Source organism: Botryllus schlosseri, chromosome 3, assembly GCF_051294905.1.
Source record: "Botryllus schlosseri isolate E-star chromosome 3, Bs_hap1, whole genome shotgun sequence".
Taxonomy (NCBI): domain Eukaryota; kingdom Metazoa; phylum Chordata; class Ascidiacea; order Stolidobranchia; family Styelidae; genus Botryllus; species Botryllus schlosseri.
In genome coordinates this window covers 22,244,039-22,271,418 of record NC_137238.1, presented here as the reverse complement: position 1 = coordinate 22,271,418, position 27,380 = coordinate 22,244,039, and the positions used below count along the sequence as shown (strand labels likewise).

The 27,380-nt window shown below is 40.1% G+C and overlaps 1 protein-coding gene and 1 long non-coding RNA gene across 4 annotated transcripts in view; both read right to left on the bottom strand.

The window, feature by feature from the left end:
• The window catches only part of LOC145436102 (uncharacterized), a 423,401-nt gene that overhangs the window by 66,119 nt on the left and 329,902 nt on the right, over positions 1-27,380 (bottom strand). The gene's annotated exons all lie outside the window — the stretch shown is intronic.
• On the bottom strand, positions 260-25,578 carry LOC145436075 (uncharacterized). 3 transcript variants are annotated; one of them, XM_080313352.1, is made up of 5 exons: positions 25,240-25,559; positions 9,082-9,589; positions 7,784-7,909; positions 6,648-6,867; positions 260-1,756 (listed from the first exon to the last, which is right to left on the bottom strand). In XM_080313352.1, exons 1-5 carry the CDS (start codon positions 25,406-25,408, stop codon positions 1,571-1,573), a joined length of 1,209 nt encoding a protein of 402 aa, XP_080169478.1. In that variant the 5' UTR covers positions 25,409-25,559; the 3' UTR covers positions 260-1,570. The 3 variants fall into 3 exon arrangements, with proteins under 3 accessions (XP_080169478.1, XP_080169477.1, XP_080169479.1); XM_080313351.1 differs by lacking the exon at positions 260-1,756 and adding an exon at positions 5,070-5,447 and having other exon boundaries at positions 25,240-25,578; XM_080313353.1 differs by lacking the exons at positions 260-1,756; positions 25,240-25,559 and adding exons at positions 5,072-5,447; positions 9,662-10,735.

The window sequence follows — 27,380 nt, the reverse complement described above, 5'->3', positions numbered from 1 at the left end:
TTGTTGTAGTTAGTTGTTATGAAGACCCATAGGACAAGAACTACTAAAGTTTCAAAACCAGCAACTACAAGTACTTACTTTTCAAAATCCATAACTTAAACTACTCAAAAACAGAAGGTAACTGCATTATTAGTTTGTACAGGTCTGCTGAGAAGCCCTAAAGTCATGAAACGGCTGACGATCTCTAATCTAAAGTCGATTTCGTGTAGCGAAATATACTCAAGTTGCAACCCTTTCTACATACATAACGCACATGCAATCATTTTGGCAGTCTTTATTGAAAATTTAGACGTTTCATGAGAAATGGTAGAGAAAAGTGCGGTAAATCCAAGAAACATCAACAAGAAATATAATAACGGACTCAATATCATTAGAGCTTGAAGATTTATTGGTGAATAAATATTTGTTCATTTCCCTCTGAAACAAGTCTTCGAGGTCGAAATTATCGCTCATACAGCTCGGAATAACGGCAATCAAATAATGACAAGAAGTGAATATCCTAATGATTGGCTGCTTGCCGCACGCGGTTGGTATTTCAAGCCACGAAACTCATTTAGAAATTTTGTGGAGCTTCACGGCGTGACTGATCTCGTGCCAGCGATTATTGGATAGAATGCAAAAATTATATATTATTGCCTCGCGCTATTTTAGCGTTTCGATTTTATTATTCTGAGTGTACCTTAATTTACATTTAAATGGATGCCGAGTCCGTCCGTCGCCATGGCACAACAATTGATAAGTACGTAACTTTGATATTCGCGAAACTAAACGAAAATTGGCATGTCAGGACGGAATATGTGTTGATGTTTGTCCACTAGGAGTGTAAGGTGTTGCTTTGATATGCTATGATCATCAGTCAATCAACAACGCATATATGCTTCGGTGTGCATGTGCAATGTGCATTGTGCATAGTGCAATTTTGCCTCTAGGCGAGCATACCTTAAAGTGAGACAACACAGACGGTCAATGTATTCGGCTGTACAAGCTTTACAATGCCATTATTCTGGCACAGGACTTGTTCCGTACACTTTATCCAATTAAAACGTAAAACACGATACTTTACTCATGAAGCAACGCAATGCATGAAGAACATGAATCACGGATCATATGTTGTATTCGATTGTCCGTGTTAGCGTTATAGTGTGATGTCCGTACTGCGTTCATGATGCGGTGTAAATCAGAACTGTATACACAGGCTATCGAGACACAGTGATGCAGTATCATGGTCCGTACAAGTCAAGTCTCGACAGAAAAAGGATCAACCCGTTACCGACGAAGCAACGCTGTGTGACAGGAGTATTAATCACGAAAAACATGTTTATTCGCATATGCGAATTTAAAAAACAATATCGCGTGCTTGGCCGATTGCGCGTTCACGTCATTACGTTTATAATGCACTGTATACGTGGGCTATCGAGATATAGCGATGTGGTGGTATGGTCCGTAAACATCAAGCCTCGACCAACGGGTGCTGGGAGCTCCATCGCTTTTCGACGCGTTTGATAACCTGCTGACGTCAACCAGATGACGCCACGTGATGAGTTGACTCACGGCGTTTGCCGGTTGGCTATTACTTCTTCTTGATCGTCGTCCGCTTCATGCCGAGTTTCGCGAAGCGTTCGGTGCTCAGAAATCTCCGGAACGGATCGCATTTCATGAGGCAGTAAATGTAGTTTTGTGCGTCTGTGAAAGTGCCGCTGTCCGGACGCTTCAGGTATTCGGCCGTGCGCGTTCGTATCTCGGAATCGATATTTACCTGGAAGGGAGGCGGAAATTAGATCTACTGCCAAATCGGTGGATCGTGATACATGTGATAACGGTAATTCTTGGAAGATTAACTGTAAGCTAAACGTCGGCTATTTCCACAACATCATGTAGGGTTGAACATCATGTAGGGTTGAAATCAGGTAAACAGCATATTATACATACGTAGGCTACATAATTTCACATCCACCCACGCCCCCGGGGTGAGAGAGTCACAGACACCAAATAGGGATAGAAGCAAAATTTTGTACCGGAAAGTACCGATGACCTTATTTGCACCATACGCTATGGTGGCTATCTCAAAAATACATCTTTTATCGAGCCACGTATTTACAGTATGCCTACATATTCAGCTACAACTTGTTGCCTTCACATCCGTTCCAATGGGTGAAAACGATTCAGATACATTTGCTATTGAGATATATCCCACGGTACGGTGAATTCTGTTTAACTTTTTGCGGCTACTAAACGCCTGCGAAACGCCCATAATTATCGTGTATTTGAGTTGTTTTCATCCACAATTTGTTACCAGAAGTGCCGACGGCTTGATTTCCACGGTACGCTGTGGTGGAAATCTGTTCACTACACCATTTCACCAGAGGTGGTCAAAGTAGTCACCGTTGCTACTCAAGTAGAAGTAGAAGTAAAGCCGGAATTTCTACTCAAGTAGAAGTAGGAGTGGTGGTTCACAAGTAAGTAAGTAAGTAGGTATTCTACGCCTATTTTTGCCTACAAAACTGAAAACTGTCAAGTAGAAGTAGAAGTAGTCTAAAATCACAACTACTTAAAAGTAGTGTGGGTAGGAAAAAATTACTTCAAGTACTTCAAAAAGTAGAAGTACTTCGTTATTGACCACCTCTGCATTTCACACACATGTGTTCATAGTGCATCTCATATGTAATGGTGTCCGTATGCCCTTGGCGGTATTATTATTTCAGAACGGCAAGGAGAACTCATTGTTAATTCGCAAAACTGTGATGCAATCAAAAACCGCGCTCTTGCTCAGTGACTAATGCACAGTGTCGGGTTTTCAACATCGTGGCGCATGATCATAAGGGGTTCGTGACGTCGCTTTATTGCTGGAAATTAGAGTACGGATAGCTCTCAAAATCTATTTGACGCTGCAATGTATATTACTGGCCAGAGGGGAACTCGGGTCGAACCCGACAGGCTCGAACCTGATCTTAAAGATTGGTATTGCACCGTGATTTTTGCATAATTGTAGCCCACAGGTCAGTCGAGTGCTTATTCCGTCTAATTTAACAAACAAAACAATTTTAAAATTCGGGTCCAAAATTCGACTGATTTGGCGGATCTGACTGTTCACAGTATACATAAAATCAATGAATTATATGTATATATGTTTTGTTCTTCACGTTCACTCCAAGCGAATTCAATCGGTAGAAAATGATTCCGAAACTAAAATATGACATGCACACAATGTAGTGGTGATAGTGACGAAAAGTGCAAAAATCCAGTGAAAATTGGAGTGGTTAATCGCGACAACGTGTATTGAATTGTGAATTGTGTTGCCGAATGCAATATGCGTCTTCACGAGTTTTGTTTGTGGTATTCATGGTGTTTGTCGACCAGAGGTGGTCAAAGTAGTCAAGAAAGCTACTCAAGTAGAAGTAGAAGTAGCGACGCAAAAATCTACTTAAGTACAAGTAGAAGTACTTCTTCCGTAAGCAACCTAAAACTACTTGAAGTAGAAGTAGAATTGACTGACTTTAAATCTACTCAAGTAAGTAAGTAGTTGTGAAAACGATCCTAATTCGTTCACATGGATTGTCAAAAGGTGCAAATTGAGCTAAGCGAAAGGTGCCGAGCTTTATTCATATTGATACATCCCAGGAGGTATAAATTTTCGACATCATAAGCATTCGTGTACATCATGGTATGAAAATGATAGCATTGATATGGGAATGCGATGCCAATAGTCTGTTTACTCGAACACCCCGATTTATATGGTATGGCGTCCTCCCCCATATTATAAGGCCCGTAGTCTGGTCGTGGAGCAACACGGAGAAGTGGTGGTGGACCGTAAAAATGCCATATTGTGTAGCTTTATTTCCGGAAATTAAAGGCATTTCGACACTTGCTTTTATACTTCAACATGTGTTATCCAGACAAAAGAACTGATATTAATTAGAACTCAAAGTATATGATATTGGAAATTGAAAGTGAAATATATATACTACTTCCAAAAGCGGAACATGTGTTTCATGTCTTTAGTCCAGAAAGTTTAAAAGGTGGTATGCCAAAACAGCTCTAAAACTAAAAAAAGTCAGGGTCCACTTTTCAAGATGAGGACACGCCATGGACATGCTGGATTACGATATGATAAGTAAATGATAGATTGCGAAACATCAGTTTCAAACCTTATGATGAGCCATATATACTGTGATAAAATATTTCATATGGGCGAAGGGCGACAGTGTGGCGTGAACGGAACCACGCCAATTCGCTACCTAAATCGTATTCACCGATACTATCGTGAAATTATACTGGTTACTCCGTATCCACTGCACGCGAAGTACGACGAAAATTCTTGGCTTCACTCTACTTTTATGAAAATTAAATGTTGATACTCCGTGAAAACAGCCCCGATATTCCTCAGGCTATCTTCCTTATTGAAGGATTGAACTACTTCTACTTGACAAACTGAAAATAGCGAAAAGTAAGTAAGTAGATCACAAAATATTACGAAGTAGAAGTAGAAGTAGCGAAAATAAGATTTACTTGAGTAAGTACCAGAAGTAGAGGAAAACTACTTGAGTACTTCGAAAAAGTAGAAGTACTTCGTTACTGACCACCTCTGTTGTCGACTACTATGGTCATTTACACCAGGTCAATTTTCATCATTTTTATTCTGTATCTGCTGACTTGTAGCACGGTCCACTTCTAGGCTTTTATACGACACCACTTACACGGATGAGATTGCGAGTTATTTTATTGTGTATAGTCCTAGGCACATGTCTCAAAAATAACAGAAAAGTTACAACTTGATATCAGCAGATGTGTGCTTTATACAGTGCAAAGACTACGGCTAAATCGCATATGATTAGTCGCTTGTAGCGGATGCTATTCCAAGTTACTTGTGTGTTCACCCACTTGACTTTCTTGTGTGAGTGTGGGCCAGTGAAAAACGAATTAATACTGTAGATCTACATATGACATGTGTTCGACCCGCAGAAAGTTTATCCACTCGTGATTTTGAATTGTTGCTGTCAGCATTGTTTCTGTCAGCAGGTGGCTTAATCGGTAATGGGTTCGTGAATGGGTGAGACACAGAGCCAAGATTCAATGTTTATGAATAGAACTGATGCTGAGTATACATTTTTGGGCCGCCTGTGAATAGTAACAGTTAAAAGAGGCATAGAGAATTAAAAGCATTTACTTTGTATGAAATGGATTACTCAGTGGCATTATACAATCACAAGATCTCTATTTTTAACCTATACGCTATTGTCAATGGATTATTATCAAAATGCCTCAATTACATGAAATACATCCCATAGTGATGTCCGTTGAGTAGTTTCGTCCCCGTGTTGACCTAAGCTTCTCGATTTTGCATCGGCTGCAACATGAATCATGCTAATGCATGCTTGTCTGTGGGCGGTTCGGAGTGAACCCGCAACGACGGCATTTAATGATGCATTCATCAGCAATACCGTGTGAATCTGGAATATTCCATCGATACAATGCCTTTTAGTCGCATATAAATATCTGGAAATATAAAATTATTGCGACTGGACTTTTATATTACAGGACAGGTTTTCAATTTTGCTATGGCCACAGACAGCGTTTGAATTCGGCAATTCTTTCCACTTTATTGCTCTGGTCCCTTATTCATATTAATAATGCATAGATTCCGCAGAACCAAAGTTGGAATATGAGATGTGAATTGTGCAATCACGACTTATAGAAAAATTTCTATCCTAGAAGCTAATCTGCTGTGAGCGTGGGATGAGTCAACAGTATAGCTTCTCACCCAGCTAATAGGATCTATTTCCGAACCGGATGACGCCACCAGTGACGTTTCATTATGTAAATACGTTTAGTACCATTACTTTCACGCAAGCGGGTCCGAATATCTGATTCCTAGTGCTAACAGGCTGGCAGAAAATGTAACAACCACACTGCAAACATTAAGAGTAAACGACGTGTAGATAGTAGATGAATTTTCCAGATTTTCACCGCAAAGCTTGGTGCAAATCAAGTCAGCCGGCATTTTCTATTACGTAATTTGTCCTTTGCATATATTTCAAAGCCAGCTACAGTCATAAAATTAGAACATGCGCCTGGCGTGCGATATAGGCTCAATTTATGTGTATCTACATAATAAGGTGCAATAAGTCGGTACAACCCAGGCCGGTGTGAGTGTGAAGCCGGATGTTACCAGAAGACACCACAAACGAGGTTTATGCCACACGACAAGGTCAAAATCCCCAATATTCACGCTTTCCATAACAGTGCATTCTGTAGTAACACGACACAATTGTGTATATTTATAACAGAGATGGGCGAAGTATATTTCAGGTGTCTCATACTTCTATTAACTGATGGGGGGTTAGTTTTGAACTGACAAGATGCATCTACGCTACTAACAGAAAAAAGTAATGATGCTACAGATGGGTAGCCTACAATCATCAAAAATCGATTCTGTTACACGCGGGATAATTCACTCTGTTGTTACGGTATTTAAATCATAAGAGTAATGCATACTAATAACAAAACTATCTACTTTTACAAATGTTTTAGCAAATATCTATTCAGATCGTACAACCACTTCAGTGCATAGTACCTACTGGAGAACTTCGAATAAGTAGACGTAACTTATTACCTCCGATTTATGCTACATATATCTGACATGTATTTACCTCTCTGGGCGCTGATGACGATAAGTAGTGTGTAAAGATCCGAACCGCCATACGGTCCTTTTTGATGCCTTTCATGGTCTTGTATTGCTCGCAGTCCATCCAAAAGTCCAAGTTTTCTTCGCTGTGTTCCGACTTCAAAAAGTCTCGGAACGCCTGCAGAGCCGACTTGTTGCGGAGCATTTCTTCCAACGTGATTTCATGCTTGACACATTCATCGCAGCTGTGAAAAATGAGTATTGGTATGAGCAAGTCGAAAATCGATCTTGTTGTCATATTCGTGCAATATGTGGTTTATTGCTTCCTTTACATGCGGCCCGCCCTCAATATATACGATATGGAAAACTACCTGGAAACCATATTTGCTTGGTATTATATTTTGCTAATTGACTTGACCCTGCTTGGTATGTCTGGTCTCTGGTGACGTGATATTTTTTGCGTTCACCCGGGTTACATCACCGATGTCATGTAGCCGTTTGGAGTTCGATCTCAACAATTGGGATCGATTTGTACTTGGGTTTTGAAATCGGACATGGAATTCAAAATAGTACATAGTGAACGTATACACGTGATTTATATCTGAGGACTCGATTTAGAAGTGGATGCGGACTTTGAGATTGATATGATCCAAAATGAATTGCTCGTCGTGAGTCCAAGGTAAGCAAATGTGCTCAACCATATACGTTGTGTACAATCAGTCGTTTGTAAATCATATTAAAAGTTTATTCAGCACATTATTAACCAGACATCATGTATTGTTGTAATCGTACTTTTAGCAGTAATGAACCCCGAGTTCATAAGTGTGGCCTATCAATAGCGCGAACCTGTCGAAAACTAAAGCTCCCTAGTTGGACTATTACATAACTTCAAATTGACTGCATTCGCTACACAACAACAACGCAATTTCAAGTCTATTCCTACGATAGTTTGACAAAATATTCTGCAATGGCAAAGTCGCATTTCCGGAGTTTTCGGTAATAGCGTTAATAGTGTAGTAGACGCGGCAAGTGATAGTAACGCCCGCGCATAAAATGCTTCATTACCGAGATTGTTCTCATTAGCATTTGCACGGTCGTTCGTGTCTCTAAAGGGTTGCCAGTCCTGGATTTAGGTTATGTAACATTTATACTATTACTTACTCGCTCTTTTTCTTGGGTCTCGGAGATTTCTTCACCTTTCTCGGCGTGGTGCCGAACGTGTTTCTTCTCGAGATGAAATATTCTTCGTCGGAGTCGGTGGTCGAGTCTTTTTTCATGAAACGTATTCTGAATTGACAAATTGAACCTTCAGATTTTCACCATTTTTAAAGTTGCCACGTTCTATATACTTGGTTGGTCGAAGGAAATTGAATATCTTTATTTATAGCAAACAATCAGCATTATTACCAATCGGTGTATAAATTTCCTGGTATCTAAGAGTTAAATGATTACCAGACAATAATCGGGGATCAGTCATTCTTATTATCATTATCTATTTATATCCATTCCTCGCGATTAGAATGGCTGCCTTTTCAGTGACCCTGGACAGTTAATTGTATTTTGCCTCTTTCGATCAATAAATACACAAAGCATACAGCGCATGCTTTGATGTGGCACCTCTCAAGTTCGAATTGAGCCGCACTCGCATGATCGATAAATACATGAAACTTGACGCAGCTTTCCTCTAACTACCCCCAGAGTTTGGATTTAGCTGCATAACTGTTATTTTATTGTATTATTCCGATAATTTAGGAAAAGCATCCGCAATAACTCTTGCATAGCATAGCCTACACTGCTGTGGTGATAATATCCGGCCCCTTTAATCGGGGACAACGCATTAGGGGATATTATCCAATGTATACTGCCTTTAGTGGAGTATTTATTAATTTTTTTAAATTTTCAGAAAAAAATCACAATTGTCATGTTGAGTTATTTTGCAATTGAAGGTTCAGTTTAGTATACTTAAAGTGAGACAAACGTACACTATACTTGCATTATACGCACTGTGAGCTTTTTGGAGACAAAAATCCATTGCAGTACGCTGGTGCTATTGATAATATTTGAACGAAAATATCTGATGACCCTCAATGCTGATTTCTCGCATTGCAAGTAACACTTTTGTGCCAACATATCGACATATTATCTGATCTCGCCATTGTTACACCGACTTACTGAAAGAACCACATGCCCCTCATAAGTACGATACATTTAGAAACACTTGAGCATGCGACGCAATGGCAAACGACAGTTGGGGTATTTACAACTGAACATGTGACTTTATAACTCTCAAACGCACTCTATATCTTATCCTAACCCAGAAACCAACCGGTACCTAGACCCTAATGCTGATATAATCCAACATCTAACCAATTCCGAACTCAACGCATATGCCGAATTGTCGCATTCTCGGGTCTCTACGGATACATCAATGCTGTTGTGTTTTTTCAGTTAATACTTACAAGGTGCTGCTTTTCTTTGGCGCTTCGTGATTATAATTCACGTCTAAAAACTGTCGCGTTGTCTTCTGTACCAAAATATCATCTTCCGACTGCGGCACCAGCGCGTCCCGCCTAGTAAGCCGCACGAAACCACCGTTAGGAGCAGTCTTGTTTCTCTTTCTGCCATTTCTGTTCAGCGTCATGGTCGCGTATCTGCCCACCGAGCTGCCGCTGTCTGATCCTGAGTTCCTTCCCTCTACCGAAGTCGACCTGTCCGATTTTTTCTTCGCCTTTCTGTACCCTGTTGCGGATCGTATCTGACGCGAGTCCTCGGACGAAAGCGAGCCGTCGCAATTGATCCCGCTTTTATAGTAGTTCGAGTCGCTGAAGTAACTCTCTGAATTGTCGAGGATTTCGTCCGGAATTTTCCGCATCAGGTAGGGAGAAAGGAGCTGTCCCCTGTTCGGTGGCGTTCGCGGAAGGGTCCTAGACTCCATAGGAAATACGTCATGTCTTTTACAGAATTCGGCTGTGAAGAAAATGGAGGGTTAAAGCATCCGCAAAGCGTAGAATACGGAACGGTTATCGATAGTTTATTTACCGTATTGCTTCTCCAACTTTTTGAGTTTCACCGATGCTGATTTCGACCGGAATAGGAACATTATGCTATTCATAAGTCGCCTTCTCAAGGACTTCCGAAATAATAATAATATATTCTGTATTCCCGTGAAATAGTTCGATTATGAACGTGCGAAAGCTGGGTAATAATTTCATGTTTACTAGGATGAATCTCGCCGGCGATTCTATCTATAGAACCGGGTTTCCATAGTAGCGTAATAGGAAGGCAATGTCTGGTTTTATTTTGACAAATCGTTTGGAAGGCATGTTTGTAGCAAAACGAGCGATTGTCATTGAATGCTTCCTGAATCTGTTCACATCCTGATATTCCCGGTTAGTTTTGGAAAATAAATAAGGATGATCGCGTCCACAGCAGTACACTGTTTACTCCTTTACTCTTATTGAACTGTACTAGTAACTGTTTAACACTGATGGCAGATACCTATTATACTAATTCACGTATCTGAGGTAGCTAATTGGATAGCTTCTGCGAACTAAATGATAGCACAATCAACTACGTAACCTTAGGGTACTATTTACTGTTTAAGTAGTAGTAGATGGCAGTGAAAACTTCTCAGATCACAATGCGGTGAGACTCGTATGGCATTTGCATAGGCATCAAGTAATTTCGATTGTGCGTTCTACACTCAGTTGCGTTGCCGCGCGCATGCGACATCCTCTTATACACGTTTAGATCCGCACTGCATCTGAGTCAACACAAATGCACGTAACGAAAGTGGCCGAAGTTTCGTTCTTTTGTTTCACACATTAATACAGTCTCTCGTATAGTGCCATGTCTACAATGCCATATCTTTAGAGCAACCCCGTTCCCTTTCGGTTTATTTATTCAATCAAATCACTCAAATTAAGACCAGCAGCGCATTTGAGGGATTATAGCTAGAGTTGGGCTCAATGATTCCAGTGCTCGAATCTGAATTGAGTAATAATTTTAATGATTTGACTAGAGTAGTGAGAAATGATTCTTTCGAATACTCAAATGGTGTGCCCCTCGCCACTAAGAGTTAATATATCAACGAGAATTATGGTTCCGAGATTATTTTCCACAGTATAGAGGACTGTAAACCACGATTGCTTGTGTTGTGACATATACGAAACCTGTATAGTACAGAGCACTTCAAGTTAAGTGGAAATGAAAAATCTTTGAAGTTTGTTTGTTTGTGTTATTCGTGGTGTTCGTTGACTACAATGGTCATTTACACCAGACCGATATTTCTTATTTTATGATCCCGTAGCTGCTGACTTTAAGCACGGCCCACTTCTGGGCTTTTTAAGACACCGATTACGCGGATGGGATGGCGAGGAATAGCCCAGATAAACCTCAAACACTTAGGTGTAGGCATTCTGGATTCGACCTCGATCGGACAGCCCATTGATGTTGTAGCTGTGAAGTCGAGATGAATCCTTACCATTTTCAAAAAGTGCAATGAAATAGGTTTGGTCGGAAAACACCAAATACTCTTCATTATGACGTAGATCTGACATTAGCTATTATGTGGTTGTTGTAAAGGTACATATTTCAACTTTCCACGCCATCCTTACTATTGTAACGTCCCACTCTGTGACAATCGATTTAGGAATTAAATCACTAAGCTACTCCATTTTGCCGACCGTAAATATAACTAGACCGATTTCTTAAGAAGAAATCGATCTTATCCTGAATTATAAAATCACTAAATATCTAGTTTTCAAGGCATAGAGATATTTGTACTTTTCATAATGTCAATTGGTTTCAATATTTAAACTGAAGTTTGGCCAAAACGGAGTGTGTGGCCGATTAGATTCCGTGTCGAGCACTAAGCGTCAAGTCTTAAAACGTTGAAATATGTATCCTTTTCGTGGCCACAAACAACATTATGCCATTTGCACATCATCCAGACTAACTTTGTAATGCTGCACCATGAACTATTTCCCAGCACTTTGCGACATTGTGACAGTCCGTCAGAAATGTCGTCCCGTAAATTTAAGTAGACTTGTAAAACATCTTTGTCGCAGGTGAATTTCGGCTAGCCGACGTGAGGGGGCTCCAACAGCGGGAATAAAAAAAATAACTTTATTTCCGCCCATAAAATATTACTCTTGGTGTGAATATTGTCCTTGCTAAAAAAATTTGGCTGCCAATACTCGACTTGAATCATTACAATTAGCACCCGTCGAATCGCTTTGCCCAACTCTATCTTACGGAATGCGTACAGTCCAAATCATACTGTCTTAACTCATGCCATTCACAAGATGAACTGCCGAAAGTAAAACGCAATAATTCTGAAGAACTGAAATGGCACTCGAACCTTGTACAATTGATTTAACTCTTTCCAATTCACTCATATTTACTAAATACATGTATTTCCTGACTGCATGATAGTACGGATCCCCATTTTGTAATAACCTATCGACTGGCTTCTATGATATACGATACTTAAAAACATCAACACACTTTACATCACGGATGCAGAATATGCTGTACTAACGGCAATTCATAAGCTACACCATATTCATACACATAATGCATATTGCAGTGTTAGCATTAACGAAGTGACGTTATAAACATGCAGCTACCGGATTTTGAGAGCGGAAGCAACGGTCAATTGCCTGGATTACAGCTATGTCAAGTATCTTATAAGTCACATTTTTTCTTATACTCTGACGTTGGGAATCCAGAAAAATTGAATTTGATACACCGCATTTTATACCGGATGACTAAATGTCAGTCGGTCCTGACAGTGCTTTGTCTGCGCACAACGGCCACATAAATACATCGCGCTAATTTAATTTGGCAGTGTACATCTTTGAAGGGTGCTTTTGTGTTGCAGCCAAGACCGTACGCGAATATGCAGTCTGTTTTCGTGAATGTTTATTCCCGGAGGGTGCTGGCGTTACTGCGTGTTAGTCGTCCACAACTTGATTCGCACTACGCATATTCCCCTGGCGGAAAAGGTAACACCGGACTTGAATGCCACGTGAATCATGGAGCGAAAAGAAAGTAATTGAACAGGAATATTTCGACAGGAACACTTATTGTTATTTTTGATAGGTCCCACTCGTTCCGTGACATTCGTTAGCTATACCATGCAAATACATTCGTAATTACGGCACGGGTCAGTACCATTAGTTATTGTGGTGTTTCGGTATGATATACAGTATATGATTTTATGCCGTAATCCCTTTAAAATGTTAGGGTGGTTTCTGGCCCGGGAAATGGGTTTAGTTGCGATAATCTCAAGCGGGCGAAGAGGAGAAAGGAAAACATTACCATATGCATGTATGCTGATTATGGGTATATTTCTGACAACATGTATTCAATACCCTGTTTTCTTTCTAGCGCCAAGCGCGACCTATATCCACAGTCATAATTATTTGACCTTACAGCTACTATAGTAAGCTATCATTCCACCCGCGGTTTCACCGCACTATTTCGATCTGAACCCGCTTATGAAAATGTTGGCATACGCCGCCGTCAACTCGTTCATGTCTGTGCGAAGTGTTGGCATACTTTCAACTTATCTTTAATAAACTATACTTTAAGCAAGCACTAACCAGAGCAGGCCTGGGCAAAGTGCGGCCCGCGGACCAAATGCGGCCCGCGAAGCTAATCTGTGCGGCCCGGGAAAGGTTGCTTGGAATTCAAAACATAAAACTTGCTTTTTAATGACCAAAACCATAGGCTGTATCAAATGAACAGGAAATTCGTTAACTTTGAAGCTTGTTCATTGATATGCCACAATTACTCTGCCTACGTATAATGGCATGCGTAATCCAGATTCAAAATAAAGGCAATGTGGCAATTGTATGAGTAGCAATTGAAGTCACGAGAAATCACTCTGTCCATATAGTTTAGTTCAAACTTTCCTTGTTGACATTGTCACGTTACGCATTATACGGTATGTGTTTCAATTTGTGACGTGATATGTTTCCAAATCCCTAATTCGTGAAACAAGTGAATCAGTGCTTGCAATTACCATATGACTCATCATATCTATCACCCATAAAAGATTAACAGGCTTGCCAAAAAAAAAGCCGAAAACTGAAATTTAAAGAAGGTTAAGGTTTAGAATTTAGAGCACTAAGTATTCGCATACTATGGAGTCAAGGGTAAACCTATCCTTTCAGTTTTTGCTGATCATGTAGCCGAGATAAAAGATTTTATTAAAGTCGGTCTTATGACAAAAGCACGAAACACTCGGTCAGGGGAGAGCGAAGTTCAGAGAAACTGCAAGCTTCGCTCAACAGAAAGGCTATTTAGCCTGTACATCGCTCGGAAGGCATCGACCAAGAAAATAAGCTTTGTGCTATTGCATACACATTTTAGTGCAGTGGTTCTGGAACTGGGAGATGTGAAAGCATCATCAGAAGGGTGGCGCGAAGCTGAAGTTTACTCAAAAAGATTTTCGCGCTACGCGCGATATACCCCGACTTATAGTTGTTTCTCTGTGTACTGTCCGACTTCGATATTTCACAATTCTCGCATCAACAGCCATAATCTCACATGCCATCAAAAGTTGGGATTGCTAGCATTCTGGTTGCACTTTTTGATATTTTGTGATATTGTGATAAGTGGGCGCGAAATTGTTCGCTATCATAAAGGGAGGCAAGCCTACAAAGTTTGACGACCACTGTTTTGGAGTCCTAATAGAAAAACGTGGATATGGGTTGAAATAGAGATGAACTGTATCACGTTTAGCATTGTGACGAACCATCACAGCTAATAGATATTTTTTAAATTAACCGTCACTTTCTCATTACCTAATATCAACACATTCACTGAGCAGCATTTATTAGCAATGTAATTTGAAAATAAAATTAAAATACGCTGGAAAATAGAGCTAAATTTTTTCAGTTAGCCCGCCAATTTATTTATTTGTCACATTTGGCCCGCGGAGGAAAATAATTGCCCACCCCTGATCTAGAGAAAAATGCCACTGAATTTCATTTTCAGGAAACGTAGGGACGATAGGAACCATCCAAAGTAACTCAGTGTACGGCGGTCTGTGTATCCCCGATTTATGCGCACAATATGATCGTCGTCGCGATACTCATGCATCGCCACCTCAGAATGAAATCATATGTATGAATCAATATTGACAGCTAACGCTTAATCATATTAGACGCGCGAGAAGCCAGAATGATTTGAATATATACCCTGAATCCACGATCACAATACCATTCTCGTGGATTTCGTGGATCGTTAGAAATGTTGTTGGGTAACCAGTCTCAATTACAGTTGGTATGATGTAACCGTGATGATGGATGCATTGAAGAGAATGCAGACGAGATGACAAATATTTCGATACGGAACCAAGTTGGTTTCTGATGCATATTTTCTAGTAGCAATTTCAGTTAGTAATGTCATATTTGCGACAGGAATATGTACTGCATGATTTCGAACGTCAGCAATAGACGGTCGTGGCAGTATCGGCGACAATCGTACGAACATATTGTTTAGTGATTCATAACCCATAGTCGAATGTAGTTCTCATTCGTGTGGTTCTTTCTACTGGCGAGCGGACATGGGACAAAGAGTAGCCTTGTTTTCCGCGCAATGCGAGTTGATTAGGAATTTGTTATATCATTTATGACTGGCCCGTGGCCTTGGCCTGTATATGTTGCGAGTAGGGCTGGGCAAAATCGAGTACCTGAGTGATTCGATTCTGAATCACGAAATATGCTTCGAGTCGAGTCGAGTAATCGAGTATCACTCATTATGACGTCATAACAGAATTATTATGTCAAAGTTCAAGCATGTATGTACCTTTTATGTGACCACAAAGAATATAATGCCGGTTATCCATCACATTAAACATAATTTGGTATTTTTTCGACCATATCGATTTCATTGCACTTGGTGACAATGTTGTGGGAAGGCCATGATTTCGGAATTGTACTATCCCCAGTAACGTTTGTACTTTGTACTATATGTTTCGTATGCTACGACACGGTCAATCAAGGTTTCAAGGCTTCAACAGTGAAAGTTGTATCGAAACTATAATTCTCGTTGATAAATTAACTTTCAGTGACGAGGAGCGTATATTTCCATTACTCGAAATAATCGTCTTTTACTACTCGACTCGAATCATTAAAATTAATACTCGATTCAGATTCGAGTACTTGAATCTTTGTGCCCAGCCCTAGTTGCGAGTTAGCTTGTGACGACGGACAAGTGTGTGATAAAACTGTTGTTCATTATTGTGCGTTAGGCCAAGGAGGGTAATTATCATTATCGTCGCGACGATACATTTCTGCCTTCAACGTCACAGCGAACGTCATAACATGCTTGTCGCGAGAAAAGTTATGATTCGCAACACGTTTTACACTGAAGTAAATTGCCAGTGTTGATGGTAGACCTGGGGTCTCCAACACGCGACCAATTAGTAAGATCATTTTGGGCGAACGGCAAAATATAATTAGTAACACATTGTTTGTAAACCTTTTCCGATCAATAATAATGATATTAATGTATACCAAGATGGTGTGAACGTGAGCTCCACGTTCACGTTCTGTGTGTGAACCTCTGAATTTTAGATTTTCACGTTCACAAACGAACTTTTGTAGGTTATGCAATGTGAACCTTTATCATTTATTACAATTTTTCAGGTGATAACATCTTTGGTAAAATTCTTTGCATTTCAACTTTGGACCACTCTATACATGGCTATGGCGCTGGCATCACGAAAAACAGCACTAAACAAGCATGCACAATTGCACCTCTCTCAATCTCAAAAATGTCACTTGCTTCGTTACAAAAAATTGCTCGAAATATCTAACCTTCCGTTTGTGAATATTTAGTGACTGTCTCTGCTGTGAGCTTGACCCACAATCACACAATAGCAAGAACAAGATAGGCCTACACTATATGTGGCAAGCGAATGATGGTTATATTCAACCAGTCAAAGAAATTGATATGAAGAATACATCGTTGTCAAATCTGAAAGGCTTATGAGATCCATCTTCATTTGATATGTCTGTTGTGCTTAAAAACATGGTCCGTGCAATTAGGGTGTTGGCTACTGTATAACTTGTTTATGGGGTAATATCGGTAGCAAGTGTAAAAAATAACGTTTTACACTCTGCTCAAAATCAATGTATATACAATACATTGTCCAGTCTGGTCTAGACGGTTAAGGCGTCGGCATATTTCTCTACGAAATTGTTGACAAAGCGACGGAAGATATTGATTTTATGGGAATTTTATATTATTTGATTGTTCCAGTCGATACATTTGGTGTCGTTTAAAAAGTCAGCATGTATTTCAGCAATAATGTAGCATAATGTGGCCTGAGTCGTCACTATAGGTATTGCGTACATTAATATATCACTTCACAGAAATGTTTGATGGGAATTTGCAATATCTCGTCACGTGACGTCACAGGTTCACGTTGGCGTTCACACAGAACCTTTCAGAAAGGTTCGTGTTGACACGAACCTGAACCTTTCAGGGCTTCACACCATCCCTAATATCTACGACATGTGCGACTTGGATTTCCAACGTTGCAGCATCGTCACATCAGCTAGCCGAAATTGACTGGGAGGAAGAATAAAAGTTGTCCCCAAAAAGATTACGAAGTAAGAGGTGAAATGGACTGTACAAAATATTCGTGTCGTGGCGCACATAGCCTGAAAAGGGCGATAAGCGGTGTCTTACTAAAGTCAGGAAGTGGGCCGTGCTACAAGTCAGCAGTTACGGATTCAAAACAAAAGGAATGTCGGCCTGGTCTAAATGACCAATGTAGCAGACAAACACCATGAATACCACAAACAACAACAATATCGCGAGTCATGATAAAATCCTAAAAATTACGTCGTTATTTACTCCATTGGTAGCTTTATGCTCAACTGGAAATCAAATCACTCATGGACTCGATTTTGGCGAGCCCGACTTATTTTCCACTGGACTATTTGTTTGATGAATTGAATGTCCTGATGCCTATGCACTTTTGATTATTTCAATATGTCCGTTATAGGACCGTGACCGGATCCATGGGTAGCGGCTGAAAAATATGTGAACCACTGAACGTTGGACCAGCATAATAAATTCTAATATAAGTGCTAGTCTTTGCGAGAGACTTTCATTAACAAGTATATTGGAAATCACCTTAGACTTTAATATGCGTCGGTACATTCGCATATCCCTCGGGACCTAGAGCTGTGCGATACCTCATACGGATACTGTATTTAACTGAGCTACTGTTACATGCTGCGATGGATGAACTGTTTCTGAGGAATATAAATAGCACACCGTGAATTAATCGTTATATTTCCCAAAGTTAAAACCATATGCTTCGCTGCCACCTGTAGAGGCTGATGGTAATACGCTTGATCCTGAGATTATACATAGCTTAAACAAAAGGACTATGTATTGAAAGAAATTCGCTTGAGAACAGTGTAAAGAAACTGCAGATTATCACTCTCAGAATACGAGCTGACTCTTTTCCCACTTGTCGCAATGTCATATCCAGAATAAACTGGTATAATGTAAATGAGGAGGCGGTTCTCACCGCCTGGGCTTCGTAACTGAATGTATGAAAGAATTCTGCCGAGTTAGGAACACTTTCTATTGATGCCAGAATGCTCAATCTGGTGACGCATGAAACCCCTAGCAACGGAAAATGCAGATGAACCTAACACGTAATTGATACCATCATTTCAGTATAATTGGATCATAATCAATACGTTGGTTGGTAGCTTGATAATTCGTTGTAATTATCTACCACATTTGGTTTCTCAAAAAAGATAAGGAAACGAAAGATTCTTTCGGCGAAGAAGTTACTTTTGGGAGATTCCCCATTACCTTAATCATCCAATCACACCATTGCTAGGGATCACAGCTGCGACCTTACTACGCTATAAAGCAGTGTTTCCCAACCTGTGGTATGCGTACCACAAGTGGTATGCGAAGGTCTTCCACATGGTACACGAGTATGTTCTGTGTTTTTTTCGACCGAAGTGAGTTATTAGTTCAGGCGGGGTTGATTTTGAATTTTTTGAAGCCATCATCGTCGTGGTAAGGTCGTCGTGGTGGGTAGGGGCAATCCTGCGAATGACGGCCTGTAGGGAAGAGATCTAGTCGTAAAGCATTGGAATTCTTACCTAACCAAATTACGTTTTAATATATTTGACCACAAGAATTCGAAATTGATCCACTTCAGAATCATATACTGCTCCTTAAAATGGGCAGGTTTATTTACTGTCACCCTGCCTTGGGCGGCTCAAACGGTGGAAACATTTTTGACCGTCTTCACCGCGCGTAAATTACAGAGGTGGTACGCCAGCACTGTATGAAGCCTCGGAATGGTACGTGGGTGGGAAAAGGTTGGGAACGACTGCTATAACGGAACTCAAAATCGATGTCGGGAAATCTTTCTGTGTTCCGCGAGAAAACTCGGATTGCAATACTATATCAAGTTGATACCAAATTCTGCTTCCTGACCGCGCACTTCAACTCATATTCGTGGGATAATCACGAAAAAGGGGCAATCTACAACAAAATGCTCTTCTTGCCACACTCTGCGGTATCTTGGTGATCCTTCTAACCTCAAGCTGTGGCACAGAAACTGATGACTACCTATCGTCTACCTTTTCTATATTGACGCAACGGAAATGCGAGTAATGACGCTCTCTCGGAATTGTGTCCGCTGTTCTCTCGTTGTTTGGGTTAGTAACAACACTTAGAAACCTCGTACCTATTACCAGGGATATTCCTGCTTGTTACTAGTATTCACGTTCGTCTTGTATGTGAAAAGTGTATGGGTTGTGCTTTTAAACAAAACATTTTCGCGTATCACATCCTAGCAGTAGGCCTAGAATACGTTACGAATAAATCTTTTGATCCAACTCTAACGGGCGTATTGCAGATCTGCATCTACGATTGTACTTTGTACAGGTAGGCTAAACTCAACAACATACACAGTGCATACTGGAACTGGCACAATATAGGACATTATATCACACAGTGCTGGGCACAATGATTCGATTACTTCAATCTTAATCGAGTATCAAATAAAGTGATTCGAGTAAAGCAGTGAGATGATATTTTCGAGTAATGAAATTATACGGTCTTTGCCACTAATATTTAATTTAACAACGAACTATTAGCACAATAGTAATGAAAGCGTTCTCGGAGGACGCTCTTTGAGATTTTGTCCTCTTTTTTGAGCATTTAGGTCAAATACACAGCCGAGATCGACTGATGTGCCGTAAATCAGGACCGAAGTAACGCTCAGGCGGGTATTTCGGGAGCTGAGCCGGAGATGAACTTTTTTCAGTCCATCTGACAATGTGAAAGGAAAAATTGTATTTAGGGCGCCGAGCGAGAAAGTTTACCTTTTTTATTCGACCGTCCACCAATCGTGAAAAATTTATCATTTTCCAGGATTTTTCACCGGTTTTGCAAGTCCGAAAATTCTGAAAAAGTGTCTTCTTTTCAGATATCCAAAATATGGTAACCCTACGGTGTATCAGCATACGAAACGATTGTTACAAAGCTACGCGCAATGAGCTAGACACCGTCGACATAATAGTAAGCTTTCTTTATTGTGATGTACAATTTGCATTCTATTCTTTGTCCGGGGCGGGCCAGTAGGCGGGCCGGATATGGGAAAGTCTTGTACTCCGCAGGCCGGATTCCTGAATCGATGCATTAATCGCGTATTTATTCATCCATACCAGGTAAAAATCGTATTTAATGTAAACTTTACGTTTACAGCATGGAACAGCATCGCCGCACCGGCTATCCGACAGTCATCGAGCATGTTCAAGTTCATGTCCACATTGAAATCGAAATACAAGTAATTTCTACTGAATCTATACTAGTCAGCCTTCAGGTTCACCTGACCACAATCTGACATATCGACCTCGCTTATACCGATACATGCAGAACTCCTTTTTGTCGCTTAGTCTTATGGTATCATTTCTTAAATCCAGCGTGCATGCTTTTTATTCACATGCTATATGTCAAGGGGGGTGTCTGATTGAAAAACTACTCCAAGTCGTTTCGTCACCATCCTAACATCGCGTATTCGGTCAATAATTGATTGCATAACAGCCTGTGATTGGGGTCAATGCGTGATCTTCCGATAGCAACAAGGAGTTATATAACAAATCAGTCCGCGTCAGGTGATGGTCGAAATGAGATCATTTCCTTTGTTTAACGTGGCATAATATCATAGTCGTGAGGGTGATAATGTCGTTGCGAGTGCTATTCCAGGGAAAAGAAGATAAAAACAGGAATTCATTAAATTGCGGGTGGATCGATGGTCTATTTATATGTGTTCGTATAGAGCAGGGGTAGGCAACCTCAACCTCCGGAGAGTCACATCAGGTCCTCCGGTTATAATTATCCTGACCACGAGTACTTGAACCCGTTTTTGTTCTGGTTACACTGATACGATTTCTAAATGGCATCACAGCCCCCACAACACATGACAAGCATAGTGAAGGGCTATATTCTTTTGACTTCCGCTACTCGGCTGACTTGCAGGATGGAGACCAACCGTTCACTATATTCTGGAGTCAGTATCGTTAAGCGTCGGTTGCCTTTCCAGTTTCCTCGACGCGATCGGATTCACTCAATCTATGTGTGAGGGACGGGTAACAAAACCCTATTTCGTAAGAGTGGTCTGTACTAGCCGTTCTCTGCTTTGGAATCTGAGGAATATTGATAAGCGTTACTGCCGGTAAGTTGTGAAATGAACAGGGCTGCGCAAAACGATTTGAGTACTCGACTCGAGTAGTAAAGAACTATTTTCGCCAACCATAATTACACCCATCACACCCACCATAGTTTTGTCAATAGCAATTATTGACCCCATACTTTCATTCCACGTGGAAGCATCCAAAACATATACAGCACAAGGCTACTCTCGTTAGTGGGATCGACATTTCTGTGAAGTTGTAATCGACTCACAGCATTGAAACAACCGCAATGAAGTATATAGGTAAGTCTATGGTTCAGGGAATGCCGGAATTTTTAATGTGTTACATAACTCACATCATTTTCGTTTTGGCCGCATAAAATCTTCATATTTAACTCAAAAATCTTGGCTATGTTTTACGCCACCATGACTGGTAATCGAAATCAAATAACTCAGGCACTCGTTTTTGACCAGCCATAGAAATGAACAAGTATGTCGGAATATCGTGGTTACTGAACAACATCACCACCCGGTTGCCAACGAATATAGATCTCGAACCCGGATAACATATAGATATTTGAATGGTGTTCTGCGGATTTCTGCAACCAACTTCACACTAACGAAAATATACATTCAGATTCAATATCCCACTAAATTTCGTTCACGATTTTTTATTATCATTATTTCAACATATAGTAATTTTATTTGTACCAGCATTCGAAATAGCATAACCTTATACCCAAATTCCACGTATTTGAGGTTCGTCTACCCGTCGCATTTATTCCCCGAACCGGCTGTCATAAATGATGGATGTAGCAAATAACATTAACAAGTTGATGACATAAATAACCAGCAAATGCAACGTATACATGGGTAAATTATTCAAAACGTATGAAATGAAGGCTAATCCCTCACAGGGGGATTGTAATATTTAGAATATTTAGAATTAGGGTGCAACTGATCCACAATTTCGGCCGTTTTAACGGGTATGTGATAATAAAATACGCATCACTGCAGTCGTTTTCTAAACAAAAAACATTAATTTGAATACACGACTGTAGTTCTAATTTAAGAAATGGTCATTGGATAGCGGCGACACATGAGGTACATTGCTGCGGATATAATTTGTGAATGGAGGATACTGAGCTCTTTACTATTGGATCTAGGCCTCCTCTGAAATACGTGAAATTAATCGGGATGGTGATCCTTGTCCAACCGCACTGACGTCTTTTCCTTGCCCTATTCATTATTTATAATATCCAAAGTACAAAAGTCGTTAAGTATTATTCTACTGCCGGATTCAATTCGATGCCACGACTATTGTACATGACAAGTATATGTATCGGTTTGCAATGGCTCCACAATTCCATCTGAGTCTGTGAATGTATTACCAAGATACATTAATTCTATGGAGCGATTTGGTTTTAGGTTATTACACTTGCAAAAAACTCGAACAGCTCTGCTGTCAACCGGAAGGCTAAAGGAATAAGTTGAGCTCCTCTCATTGCAGCATGTTCAATCGATTCTTCTAATGCCTTTGTAAGTCAAAATATCACCTTACCAATTTGCAAATGCTAGGATTTGGGTATAATCGAACTGCTACGCTAATGCGCGAATGGAAACTATACATACATACATACATATTACATATTAAATATTGCTAAATTGCTATCGATATCATTATATTACGAAACAGAAAATGAGCAACAATGAAAAATTTGATAGATTCGGAGAGAAGTGCTTAATGTGCTGTTGGCATTTGAACATACTATGCGGACTATTCAGAGCCCGAAACTTTGACCGATATTCAGTGGTAATTTATGCAACTTTCTTCGGCAACTTTATATTTTGACGATAACTTGAGTGGTCCTAGCGCTCAAGCGGGGTGCGCCGAATATAGTCTTGATAACGTTTATCATCACTCGCTATGACAACAAATTAGAAACACTCCTAATATCACCGTAACCGACAACCTTATACTTGGGTCCGGGCTTGGTCTGTGTAATGAACAGACAGTCTATCGTTTTATGACTTGTTTCTTCAAAGAGTCTTATGTGACGCTGAATTGAGATGCATTAAGTCTGCGTTACGTCATTACCGTGGAGCATTAGTATATCGTTCTCCGATGCTTTTTTCCACTTTTTGAAAGGACTGTGGGACAAGCTTTCAACTTACAGATAAGCAGTCAAATTTTATTCAAACAAATTCATCCAGATATCTTCTCACGTAATCACAGATTCTCAACAAATACTACGCCGATGATTACATTTAGTGCAGGGATATACATAATAGAATTAGTAGTAGTAGAAAACAAAACGGCGATGTGTCCTGTACTTATAAGCCCATTTCATCGCCAACGCCGCATCACACCGTATTCAATCATCCGGTAATTTTCTGGCGATTTGACCCTGGCTTGCTCATTTCACTATCATTAGTCTTTGAGCAAACGTGACTGTATCATGCCTCAACGTCAATGTCGGCAGCATTGATCCTTTAACACACGATGCACCGCAAATTGTTGAACGTATTTGTAAATATAAATGACTATTATAAATTTGCTTTTTTTTCTATTTACATGAATTTCCCCGTTTTGAGCATTATTTTAGAATTGTTATTGCAACTAACGTTGAAATTTGAATTTCGGTTCAGTGTTACAGGCATTTTGGCTAAGGTGTGTTCTCAAGAAATATTCGTACCTGGCTAACTCGTAATACATAGCTAACTCTCTGACGTCAACTACAGACTAAAGGAGTTGCTTGAAGCGCGCTGAATTTGTGTCAATAGAATTTAAGATATAGCGAAGCAAGGAGATATTGCGCACCCTCTGCGCATTAGAAGCACGCTTCACAGCATGTGCCTCGTCAGTTTGCTGTAACAGTTCAAGTTATCAGAATTTGATTACACCTATTGGGATTTGCTCAATTCTTAATTGCGGGATATTAAGTGAAATTACCATTTCGCAAAGTACCTACAGAAATTGGACTGACTGCTGTTTGGCTTCGTTCACCCATTTGGTCGCTGAATATTTCAAATGATACATTTCACAAACATTCTATCCATCGACTGGAATGCAATATCCGTGGCTGAGTAACATAGGTATTGGAAAGCCTATATCAAAACTTTGTGATACTTTAAATATGATTTATTGTTTTGCTTATATTCCTATCATTCATTACAAGTGTGATGGATTTAATTTATCTTACTTCCAGTTCACCAGGTATGGTACTAAAGCACATGGCGGCTAACACATCGAGTTTATGCCAATTATGCTCTTATCTGGACGTGATGTGAAACTAAATAGCAGCGTCCAACATGTCAAATCAAACCGTACTGGATGAACCTCCGCGTTGCGTGTACGTTTGCAATAAGCTACATCACGCCAATTGGCTGGTATAGACAAACGAAACTATCGAATCATGCTAATTTGCTTCATTTTAGGTGCTTATGCCATATCATCTACTACAGAGTATTATATATCTGTAATTATATGAGCTACACTGTAAGTCATAGGCCATGGGGATCTGTGTTTGCTGCTGTTTACTAGGTGCTTCTCCTGTGTGCTGTTTCTCCTACTGCATACTCCCCAAAGGTTCGGTTATTGATAACATGCACTGCACGCGTTAAAGCTACATAAGCGATTACCCCGACAATCCTAGCTCATCTACTGCCCCGACAAAGGGATTGTTGGTCTTATCGTAAATTTCGCATTGCGTCCAATTCTTCCATTCTGGATTGATATCATACATTCTTTTATTTACAAAGTTAATAGTTATCTTCTCTCGTATTCTCATGTGCGATAGGTTCAATTTCCTGTACGAAGCGATATTGACCTTTGCAAAATAGGTACTCCATGTAGCATATTGCCTCGTCACCTCTTCGGTTTGATTGCTCCTACTAAAAACACTGGCATATTTCTTACCGTTTGCCATATCGCGATGACATTGCAGATATGTAGCCATCCGTTGGTGCTGTTTCTTCGCCCTTACTCTTCCGCTCCTGGAGAGGGTTAGTCCTTGGCGCAGCGCAACTTCATCGACTGATGGTCCACCGTCCTCGACAAGCATATTTCCACAAAGTTGTGATGGCATTGAAGTGAAGTAAATAGTAGGCCTATGGTATAGGTATGACTAACCAACTTATCATTCGTTACCTATTGAATACAATGGATTAAGACTGAATCACACATGCACACTGCACTGCACATGCGCTATGTGCATTTCTCACGATGACGGTAAATGATCCATGTGTAAATTATACTAAAATGAAAATTCAGTTGACTGCTACTGCTTTACACACGGAATGATATAGGCTATACATGAGCCTATTGTTATATACAAGCATGTTACGTCAAAGTCACTTTCTACAATATGGTAAATACCATTGAATTCCTTCCGTACTTGGCCGCTAAGTCTAGGCTGTGCCGCTGTTCATACATTTAATAGATAAGTGATTGGGGCATACTGGCGTCTCGAATTGGCCGCTGTATGCACGCGACGCATAAAAGCCAGCGCTTTATTGTTTGTGTTGATATAAGGTCTGAATCACACGATTTTCTTTAAAAAAGGAGACACGAAATGGAAATGCGATCCATTTTCGACTCCGCGCATGTGCATGTGTACTCTGCTTGAGCAAGCATAAAATAATTTCCCATTACAAATCAAAGTTCGCAGTTTGTATGCAGCTTCCTCAGGTACGCAGCATAACACACTTATTCCAATAAAAATTAGGATAATGAAAACCCGATTGTCTGTGATGTCTGTCCCTATTTCAAACCACCATATCAGTATGATAGTGTCATTCGCCAGACATCTGCTTTGGACTTGGCGAAAATTCATTAAAATTGATGAGTCTGCAAAAAATACAATATGCAATGCGAGTGTTGGTAATTGGCTTGCAGCCACGGAATGAAGAATATGACGCACCATGTTAAAGTGACGTGGCTAAATGCTCTTTATTCGATCCGGAAAGGTTGTGAGCATCATTGCGGTCGCTAAAAGCATATTTCGGACACATTTACAAGAATGACATCGTCTATAGGAATCCGCTACGCACGGTTACTCGGGTATTTCTTGCGAAGATTAGTTTATTTGAATTGACGTTGAGGATCAGACTGAAAATAAAATTATTTTACGGAAACCAGAGGGGTGGAGAAGAGGCGTTTTTTCGGCGGAACAATCCAGCCCTTGTAAAAATCATACCACATGCGTTTTGCAGTCTATAAATGCAAGGTTAATAATTCGTTTATTCCCCGACAACATGTTACGTTCAGCGTTTTATCTGGACGTAGCCTACGTACAATGTACGGTACAGTGCACAATGAACGATTGTACATGTAGGCCTACTTACGATTGCAGTTTAGAGTGTACACTACCCAGTGCACTGTAACCAGTAGACCCACATAGTACCTACAATACTACAAATTTGCTGAATGCAACATTACAACATAATCATGCACATTTTCTCCAGTAAGGAATGCTAACAGCATAAGGCTAGAATACAATTCTTGTTATCAGCTGCACTCAAGCGCCTGTTATGTGTTTCCTCTGTGCTAAATGTCGCTCGACAGTAGCAAGACTTGACATAATCTATGCTCTCTGTAGTATACCCTGTTACATACCATTGACATATGACATCACTTGAAACCAGACAGCCGGAACACCAAATCATACAAAATTAATTTCTAGTTTACCAGGAATTCATATGATAGTGCAGTAACATCGTGTCTACGCAAACGATGCGTTGAACCATGCTTTTAACAACGAAAATGAGTCTATAGCAAAATTCATTGCTCTAAATAAGTCTGATTAATTATCGGTTTCGGATATTGTTTCGATGTTCCCTTGCAATGTAAATTCTGTTTTATTAAATTATAGTAGGCTACATATTGACATATCTGTGTTCAAGTGTGAAAGCATAAATGATATTCTAAACCAGAGTTTCCAAAACTTTTGGTCTGTGGCCCTAATATCGATTTAATGAAGCTTCATTGCTCATGCGCTGTAAACTTTGGCGATTTTATAATTTGAAGGACGATTTTAAGAGATGTCTAGTGGACTGAGC

Excerpts from the sequence above, each read along its gene's own strand:
- LOC145436075 (XM_080313351.1), bottom strand. The coding sequence starts at position 25,408 with ATGCCATCACAACTTTGTGGAAATATGCTTGTCGAGGACGGTGGACCA. Across the intron at positions 9,590-25,239 it reads TCATCGCGATATGGCAAACG|CCGAATTCTGTAAAAGACAT; the intron begins GTAAGAAATATG and ends TTTTCTTCACAG. Across the intron at positions 5,448-6,647 it reads CGTCATCAGCGCCCAGAGAG|ATTCACACGGTATTGCTGAT; the intron begins GTAAATACATGT and ends GGAATATTCCAG.